Source organism: Mesoplodon bidens, assembly GCF_964165515.1.
Source record: "Mesoplodon bidens genome assembly, chromosome: 2".
Taxonomy (NCBI): domain Eukaryota; kingdom Metazoa; phylum Chordata; class Mammalia; order Artiodactyla; family Ziphiidae; genus Mesoplodon; species Mesoplodon bidens.
In genome coordinates this window covers 166,364,183-166,373,638 of record NC_138177.1, presented here as the reverse complement: position 1 = coordinate 166,373,638, position 9,456 = coordinate 166,364,183, and the positions used below count along the sequence as shown (strand labels likewise).

General features: G+C 56.6%; 1 protein-coding gene across 1 annotated transcript; it reads right to left on the bottom strand.

The window, feature by feature from the left end:
• Window positions 1-1,167: 1,167 nt before the first annotated feature.
• ZNF683 (zinc finger protein 683) lies at window positions 1,168-9,069 on the bottom strand. The gene is made up of 6 exons (XM_081224608.1): window positions 8,951-9,069; window positions 6,955-7,082; window positions 6,110-6,314; window positions 4,031-4,725; window positions 2,794-2,922; window positions 1,168-1,776 (listed from the first exon to the last, which is right to left on the bottom strand). Exons 2-6 carry the CDS (start codon window positions 7,066-7,068, stop codon window positions 1,453-1,455), a joined length of 1,467 nt encoding a protein of 488 aa, XP_081080734.1. The 5' UTR covers window positions 7,069-7,082; window positions 8,951-9,069; the 3' UTR covers window positions 1,168-1,452.
• Window positions 9,070-9,456: the final 387 nt, after the last annotated feature.

The window sequence follows — 9,456 nt, the reverse complement described above, 5'->3', positions numbered from 1 at the left end:
CTGCAGGGGTCTTCCCCATCCGGGCCACCCCCCCTTGCTTCCCCCACCCCACCCCCGCCCCGCTCCAGCTCTCGGCCCTGTCTGCGCTACTTCTTTAGGCCCCCGGAAGCGCCAGGGGCCCACCGGGTCCCGGTGCTGGAAGCCTTCAAGCTGGGCCTGCACAAAGTAGGACGGAAAGGAGGGTCCTGGGCCTAGAAGGGGCCAGGAGGCTGGACTGAGCCAAGGCTCTTTCCCGCCCCCCCGGAGAAGGAGGGGCTAGAACGCAGGGGCGGAGCCAAGGGCGGGAATGGGCGTGATTGGGGGGCTAGCCTGATTGGTTGGCATTTTGGGCGGAGCCAAAAGGGTGACAGGGTGGGCTTGGAACCTAGACCTCGATACTGGTGGGGACCGACGCCGACCCTGCCCTTACCCTGCCATGGTGGGCCCTTATGAGAGTTCTCTCTCTCGATCCTGGAGACCCTATGACACAGCGGGAATCTCGCCTGTGGGGGAATCTTCCCCTGGTGGGGAAGCCTATCCGAAACCCACAGGGATGGGAACGGCGACCCCTGCTGGAAGTTGGCCAGCTATTATGATTGTTGTGATTAGACTGTTGTGATTATAACCTGGGCCTCCTGTACCCCCAAAGGGCAGTACCCTTTCCCACCTGATGCTACCTCTCTTAACTCTCGGGGGGGGGGGGGACCTTGCACATTGGGGGATCCTCTGGGACTGCAGGAAGAAAGGCCATCAGGAGGGTCCCAGTTCCCCAGGCTCTCTGCCAGTTCTTCCCTGCCGGCAGTCCTTGTAGGACCTCTACCCCTTTCCCCGAGCTTGGTGCCTCCTTAGCCGTTTGGCCTCTGTGATGACTGGTCCTGACACACGGGGGGACATCTTGCTCGTGGATCATGAGTGGACACTGATATCCTTGTGTTCCTGCCTCTCCCACAGGGAGCTCAGATCCTGGCATGTACAGAGGGAGGAGTATGCCACACCTGACCACGGCAGGGAGTACCAGCTGAGGGGGCACGTAGGAACTGTGAGACAAGAACGTTGCGGGAAGCAGCAGACAGGCATCTGGGCAGGTGCTGGAACATCTGTTCGGAAAAGAGGGCAGTGTGTCCTGTGCTTGGCAGCACGGTCTGCACCTTGCAGCGACCTGGAAGGCTGGACTGTCCATCGGCGAGCTGAGATGGTGGGGCTGGTCCCAGAAAGGTCCCAAACAGAGTGGAACTCAAACCCAGCCAGAGTAGATGGCTGCAGGCACCCACCCCACGCGGTGGGTAGCATAGTCTCTTCCTGGCTGTGTTCCCTGAACTGCCAGGTGGAGTAGGGTGTGAAGTCTGGCAAATACATGGTGACCTCCCCCTCCACTACTGAAGCTCAGGAGGCCTCAACTCATCATAGAGAAAATCCTTTAATTTGTCTGCCTCTGCCCCGGCCCCCTCCCCAGGGCAGTCCTGGCACCACTGCTCAGGCTGGCTGCCCTTGCTTTCCCCAGGATGCTGAGGACACCTTGACCTTGTCCACGTCCCAGTCTATCTGCCTCTCTGATGGGGCCACCACAAGATCTAGTGCCCCCTGGTGCCATCGGGCAAGGCAGGCAAGAGATGCCAGGGGCAGGTGGCTGTGAGCAAGGCTGCAGGGCCGTGGTGCATGCAGCCGATGGTGCAGCTTCAGGTGAACGTGCTGGGTGAAGCGACTTGGGCAGACACTGCACTGGAAGGGCCGGGCCCCTGAGTGCAGGCGCAGGTGAGTCTTGAGGTTGCTGGAGCTGCTGAAGCCTTTGTGGCACATCTGATGGGAATGGGCACTGGCGTCAGCTCTACCCACCTGGTTGACCCAGGATCTCTGCTCCCCCTCCCCATCTTGAAAATACCCCCCTACCACCTCCCTGTAATGCAGGCCTGGAAGCTTTCCCCCCATGATTCCTCCCTGGGACCCACAGTGTCTGGCAGATTGTAGCCAGTCAGACTGGGTTAGTATCTGGGTTCTTTTACTCCCTGCATGACCCTGTATAGGTGACTTCCCCTCTCTGATCTTTGCTCTCCTTATTGGTAACATGAGAGTATTAATACCTAACCTCATAGGTATGGTGGACTGAATGAGATAATCACATAGAACCCTTATGCGTGGGGCTGCAGCTTCAGTGGACGTAATTAACATTTCCTGGGAGCTGCTACATGCCAGGAACTGGTCTCGTGTACTAGCCTTCTCCAGGACTCTGGAGAAGCAGGACTAAGCACTACTCCTATATTACAATGAAAACGCAGAGGCTCAGAGAAGTGAAGCCACTAGCCTAAGCTCACACAGCAAGTTGGAGGCAGAGCTAGGATTTGAACCCAGGTAGCCCGGACTATAACCACTATGCTGCTTTCATTTCTGCCTCTTTAAAACAGGGAAAGAGTCCGGGCCCTTCTGACCTCCCAAGGGACATGGTGAGGCTCAAAGAGGGAGGGAACTAACATTGAGCTGATGTTATAAGTAGTGTTTATATACTTTGCACACACTATAGCATTAACTCCTCCAACTATGCTGGGAAGTAGGCAATGGGTATCCCCAGGACCCCTAACTTCATTCTTCTCCCCCCACAGACATACATCTCTTTTCTCCTCTCCAGGCCCAGGGGGTGACCTCCAATATCACGTCCTGGCCCTTCCCTTCCACCTCCCTCTTCCCCCCAGTCATTGCCTCCTGTCCTGTCTCCACTTGCTCAGGATGGTTGGGGAATGGAGGCCATGGGTGCCACCCCCCAGGGGCCTAGAATTCTTCCGCAGCCTGCAGGAGTACAGGGGAGGGGGAGGATGGTCTCACCGGGCACTTGTGGGGCCGCTCCCCAGTATGCACCAGGTGGTGCTTCTGCAGGTGGGCCAGCTGGGTGAAACTCTTCTGGCACAGGGCACACTGGAACGGGCGCTCCCCGCTGTGCACACGCAGATGGACCTGAGCCAGGTGTGGGAGAAATGCTGCCAACTGCCCAGAGCCCTCCAGCAGGGCCGGGGATCCTCTTCAAATCTCTACCCACATCCCCATAGGGCTCCCTTTTGGCATCAAGGCCTCTCAATCCCCCTGCATCTGTATCACCTCCCTGAAGGCCAATCTACCATTCCCCAGGATCCCCTCTCTCTCTCTGCTGCCCTGCACGAGGGGAGATGGCTGTGGTCAGCAGGCCAGGTGAGGGGTACCCCGTGTGTGTGTGTGTGTGTGTGTGTGTGTGTGTGTGTGTATCTTGTGCAGTGCTTCTCGAAGTATGGTCCACAGACCCGCAGCATCAGCATCACCTGGGAGGGTGTTAGAAATGCAGATTCTCAGGCCCCACCCCAGACCAGCTGAATTAAAATCTCTGGGGCTGAGCCTAGGAATATGCATGTTTACTAGCTCTCCAGGTGGTTTGAGGCTCGTTAAGGTTTAAGAATTCATGCCCTAGAGGATGCAGAAGGGCTCTTCTCCAATAACCGTAACTTTTCCTCAACTTCAGCAGGTACCAGCTCCCCCCAGCTTCCAGCCTTTGCTGATACACAGAGATGTGCCCATGGTTGCCCCCTGCTGGACGATGCCTATAATGATGCTTAACAGCACAGTGCTGATGTGCAGGATCCCACATGAAAAAGGCTGGCTGTCAGGTCTGTGGTCTAGACTCACTAAAATCTACCTGTTCCCCCACCTGAACTTCAAATGAGTAGACAAGAGGAGGCTTAACTGGGAATCAGAGAGGATGGTTGTTCAAGAAAGGACTTTGCCCTAGATGTTGAGAGACTGAGATCAAGACCTGACTGCACCATTAAATCAAGGTAACCTTGGGCAAATCTTTTCTCAGTTTCCCTATTTTTAACTTAAATGAGAGGATCTCATAGACAGTCTTTTAGTGTGGAGAGGACTCGTCTCTACGGTTGTGAAACTGAGGGGCCAAATGAACCAGCCAAGGTCATAGGCCCTAGAGGTTGCCCAGGCGTTCCTTCTGGCTGTAAGGTCCTTGATTCCAGAAGCAGGATGGGAGTGGGGGGGTCATCGAAGGATGCCGAGGGGAGCCACGGAGCCCAGAGGCAGATACCTTGAGGTTGGAGAGCTGCCCAAAGCTCTTGCTGCACACGTTGCACTCGTACAGGATCTTGCCATTCTCTTTCTTCAGCGGATAAGGCAACGCCGAAGAGCCCACCTGGGAACCCGGCAGGGCCGACTTTGCTGGAACCGCCCAGCCAGCATGCTCCAGCCCTGTGGAGTCGGTCCTGGCAGCTGCAGAGCCTGGATTCCAGGCCTGGGAGGGTTGAATTTGGCCAGAGGCTTGAGAGGCCCCTGGGTAGGGGTACAGGGTCTCCCACTGGGTGCTGGAGTGCCCGGCCTCATAGACATTCATCAGCAAGCTGGGCACAGCCATGGTGGTGTAGGAGGTGTTCTGGGGCAGCATGAAGAGGGGGGGACACTGCACAGAAGGTAGGCCCCCACAGGTGACCAGGTAAGGTGAGGGCAGGAGAAGTGGGTATGCAGGATAGAACGGGTGGAGGTGGGATGGGAGTTCTTTGGAAATAGGGGTGGGTGGGGGCCAGGAGCAGAAAGCCAAGGGGCTGGGGCTCTTTTTTTCTTGCCAAGGGTTTGGGAAAGAGCTGTTGTGAGGAGAGAAGGGTGGGCCGGGGGACCCCTCGCCAGCTATTTCCAGCTGGCTTCCCATCTTGTCCCTGCTCAGAGGGTACTTGGCTGTGAGTTTCTCGCCATTGGAGGAGCCGGCAGGCCGCCTTGGTGGCTGGTGCCCTGAGCAGGAAAGGGAAGACGGTCAGGGCCACACAGACTCGGGTAAAGTTCTGCTCTGCATCAACCTGCCTGGCTCAGAGTTGAGAGAGGGCTCTAGCCTGCACGGCATCTCCCCTCTCTGGGCTTTCCTGGTCTGCAATTGCCCTTGCCAATAAAAGAGGCTAGAATTTGTGCAGCGCATAATAATTTCAGAGAGTGAAAGCGATCGATTCAAGAAACCTATTAGATGTACAGGTGGAGAAGTCAAGTGGGCAGTTGGGTGAATTGGTTTGGAGATTAACAGAGCAGCCTGAGCTGGAGACATAAACCTGGGTGCCATGGGCCCAAATGAGATCCCATAAAAGGTGGTCCTAGATCTGCTGTGTCCAAAATGGTAGCCACCAGACACATTTAAATTGATTAAAATAAGTACAGTAAAAACTTCAGTTCCTCACTTGCATTAGCCACACTTAAAAGGCTCAGTAGGTATGGTATCAGACAGCACAAGTACAGAGCATTTCCATTATTGCAGGAAGTTCTATCAAACTGCTACTCCAGATAAAGAGAGCAGGAGAGGAGCGGGGGGGGGAAGAAGAGAGAGGAGAGGAGAAGAGAGGAGATGGGAACAGGGGAGGAGAGGGGAGGGGAGGGATGAGGCGGCAGCTCTGGACTGAGTTCCTGAGCAGGGGAAGACTTAGGAAGTAAGTAATGGAGAGCAAGCAAGGGAGACGGAGGTGCAACAGCCAGTGAGGTAAGAGTTAAACTGGGAGTGATATAAAGTAAAATACTAAATAAGTATAAAGATTAAAAAGTAGATTGTCTGCTTGGATCCTCATTTATTCACTCAACCAGCTTTACTGAGCTGCTTTACTCTGTGCTGGGGAAATAAAGGACACAGCAGCATGGTCCCTGCCCCCCAGATCGAGTTGCATAAGGAAATGGGGGTATCGTAAGCAATAAACGTAGAACATAGGTTAGTGAGATTGTACTTTTGTGGAAGAAGAAACTGGCCTCCATGATGTCATAGAGCCAGAAAGGGCAGAACCAGGACTCCACCCCCGACTCCCTGACTCCCAGTCAGGGCTCCTGTCTTATAAAATAGGCCCCTCTAGCTCAAACGTTCTAGGCAGACAACGCCACTCTCAACCCGCCGGGAATAGCTATGCCTACACCAGATCCCATACCCGTGCCTGAGAAAACCACTGCCCACCTCTGCTCACGTGTCACCACCTGAGAGCCCCTCGCACCCCCAGGCAGAGCTCCAGCTCAAAATGTGGCAGTAACGCGTGCTTGAGGCTCTGTCCTCACGAGTGACACTGGGTCCGCAATGTCTCTCATCCCCAGACCTAACAGTGCTTCCCACCTCCAGCCTCCACCAAGGTGCAGCCCCGTGCCCCGGGCTTACTTGTGCTCAAGGCATCCTCCCGGAGACCCTGCGGGGCTGTGCCCGGGGGTGCCGACTGCAGGGTGCACAGGTATACGTCCAGGCCCTGAGGGCAGGCTGGCAGGGAAGACCTGGCCAGTGCCAGTGGCAAGGGGCACAGCCAGCTGGCACAGGATGGGCCACAGGCATCCACTGTGTCTGGAAGTGGCCTGAAGGCTGGGAAGACCTGGAGGGCAGGGGGAAGGGGCTTGGGGGCTAGGGACTGGGAGTCCCCTGGGATAGTCCCTTGAGATGGTTCCACCCCTAGTTTAGTTTCCAAAGGGGGAGGAGAAGCTAAGACCACCCCCCAACATACACCGGCCTCCACCATGTCTGTCACTCAAATGGCTTCCCCTGCCCTCATCCACGTTCCCAAGGGACTTACACATCCACCCCCAGGATTACCCTCCCCCTGCCCCAGAACCCGTCACTCAGCCCTGTTCTTCCTCCTACTCTTCCTTCCTGACCACCCTCAGACTATCTACTTGAATGGAGCCAAGGTGAACTTAGAGAAAATCCTCATCAAAGACTGTGTACCCCACAGGAGGGCCCTGAGCCTCCTCCCTCTAAGGCCCAGGTCACGGTCACACAGCCAAGCTTCCTGCATGGCCCTGTCCCTTCTCATGCCTCACAGGAGAGTCGGGCCCCTGGGGCACGGGAGAGGGTCTCTGGCACTTCCAAGGGCCCATTCCCATGATGTGCCGGGGTAGGGGTGCTCAGGACCAGAGGAATCTAGGTCCCTTCAGATTTTCCCCCTACTTCTTCCTAACATCCCCTCTTTCCAGAAGCAACCTGGCCTCAAAATTGGGGAAGGGACCGCATCTTACCTGATCGCCTTGGCAGAGCTGGAAGTCCGAGTAGGGGGACAGGGAGCCTCCTGTGCTCCCCAGGGGCTTAGTCTTGTGGCAACAACCCAGCTCTGGAGCGGGTTCCCGCTTCATGCCCCCACTACCTGCTGGGAAGACAGGTCAGTCACTGGTGAGCAGTGAAGGTCCTCCAAATAAGAGCCTGTCTTCGAGGGCTGGCTCTCCCAGGACACCACTGTGCGACCTTGAGTCAGTCACTGCCCCTCCTGGCCTCAGTTTCCCTATCTGCAGACTGGGAGGGTTGGACTGGCTGATGTGAAAGGACTCTCTCAGCGATGACATCAAAGCCAATGATGCTTTCCTGGTAAGGGCAAGAAGAGGATTGAATGGAGACTGGCCAATCAGAGGCAAAGAGCAGAACTGGCCTGATCCTCATCCCTGGGGAAGGGAGGAGAGAGGAATGTCCTCATGGAGGTACTTCCAGGTGAGCTCAGAGATCTGAGGAAACATTCCAGACCTCCTCAGGGCCACAGGGAGTTGAGAAGCTAGTCCAAGACTCTACCAGCCACAGGCTCCTCGCTGAGGGGCACCCCTGCCCCCCAGCTCATCCACACAGCTTTTCTGGGCCACTGAGGAAGCCCCAGTGTCCTGCCACCCAGACTTCCCGGGTTCAGCTTCCTCAGCAGGGGCGGTCTGAGCGAGCGGACCCAGAGTCCCCCGGTCCTGACTGGCCTGACAGGAGGCTGCCCTGTGCCAGCTGTCTGCTCGGCTAGCGCCTCACTTCTCTGCTGCTTTCACTGAGGGCCGCACAGCCCAGGGACCACGCAGCTTGGCAAGTGTCCCGAGGCCCTTCCCCTTCCCCCCCATAACCCTCCTTAACCCCCGGTGCCCCTCAGAGCCTGGCACCCTCACGCGGGTGTCTCATTCCTCCAAAACCCGGTCTCCTCTCCCTCTTCCCTGACTCCTCCTGACCTGCCCCAGGTCTCAGAACACCCCAGAAGGAGAGGCGGCCTGGGTGAGGCCCTTCACCTGGCTCAGCAGAAGTCCCCTCTGGCTGGGGAAGGAAGCAGGTAGGCAGGTGGGCAGCCAGCCTCTGTCTGTGTTTGAGGCCCCCGTGGGTGTGAGAGGTGACAGGAAGGCGCTACATTTGAAGTTGCCACAAATAGGAAGGGGGGGCAGGGAGGCAGGCGGGGGCCCTATGGGACCTGACAAGGGCGAGCCGCCCACCTGCCTTTACCTACCTGAGACAACACTGCCAGAGCTTGGGGCCACAGTAAACTGGAGCTACTGGGATTTCAGTGTGTAGGCTGGGATGGAGTGGGGTGTGGTTAACTCTGGTTCTCAGAGAACTCAGATGGCTGAGCAGGAGGGGGACAGAGTAGGGCTCAGAGGCTGGAGCTGGGGTCCTTCCAGGGATGCGGGCCCAACGGGGACAGAGACAGGCAATGATGTTGACAGGGAAGACAGTGACAGTGGTGACAGGGACAGAAACAGGCAGAGACAAGAGCAGGCAACATAGGGTGAGGCAGGGGAGAAAGCAGGAATCCGATCTCACACAGCAGGGGCCCAGGAGGAAGCGAATATATCTTCCTCCTCTTCATCCCATCTCTGATTTCTCAGTTCTGGGGAATCCTTTCTCTAACTTAGATAGAATGCTGAGGCGCCCCACTCTGGGCAAGAGATAATTCAAAGACACAGCAAAATGCTAGTAAAGCATGACTAGATATCAAAAGGGAGACACTTTAGGCCAGAAACAGCTTTAGGCTAAGCAATTTCATCGTTCCTGTGAGCAGGAGAAGGTGCATCACCCCCCAGCAACTCACTCAGAGTCACACAGCAAATAGCCAAGAGCTCTCTAGTGCCAACCCTCAGGTTCCACTGTCTCTTGGCAATGTCAGCCCACCCCCAATGCCACCCCCACTGCTTCATTTCTGCCCCTCATGCTCTCTTCCGAAGTGCCATTCCCAAGGCCCAGACCACCCTCCCCATCCTCTCCCCCCACCAACCCTGCACATACCAGTTGCCCTCTCAGCATCCTTCAGGTTAGTGAGGACCCCTTCCCATGGCACTCCTTGCCATCTTGGTCAACCAGAACTCCACTTCCCAAAGCTGGAGCCCTCCCAGCCTCCCAGGACACAGCCTGCCTCCCCTCCAGCCTTGCCTGGAATCTAGGGGTGCAAGAGCCTCACTGGGTACCCGCGGAAGGCCCCACCCACATCTCGAAGGAGGGTTCACACACACCTCTGGCTTCCATCTGCCAACTCTGCCCCCTCCTGGCATCACACTCTGCTCCCAGCTCACAGAAAATTGTACAACCTCTTGGTTAGGAACAAAAAAGGAAAATGGCCTTGGAGGTTTCCAGATCTCCAATCCCTGAAAGGCCTGGTTAGGAGTGTCCCAGGAGGAGGGCTGGGGACACATTCCCTCAAGTTCCCACTGGAAACAGCCTCTACCTGCCAATCCCTTCCTTGCTCCCATCTCTTGGGCCTTGCCAGGTTCTCTGTCTTGTCAGCCTCCAGGTCC

What these genes read in the sequence shown, in the direction of transcription:
- ZNF683 (XM_081224608.1), bottom strand. Translation starts at nt 7,068, where the DNA reads ATGAAGCGGGAACCCGCTCCAGAGCTGGGTTGTTGCCACAAGACTAAG. An exon ending in AGCTCTGCCAAGGCGATCAG is followed by an intron (nt 6,315 to 6,954) that starts GTAAGATGCGGT and finishes CCTGCCCTCCAG; the next exon opens with GTCTTCCCAGCCTTCAGGCC. An exon ending in GGCAGCTCTCCAACCTCAAG is followed by an intron (nt 2,923 to 4,030) that starts GTATCTGCCTCT and finishes CACCTGGCTCAG; the next exon opens with GTCCATCTGCGTGTGCACAG.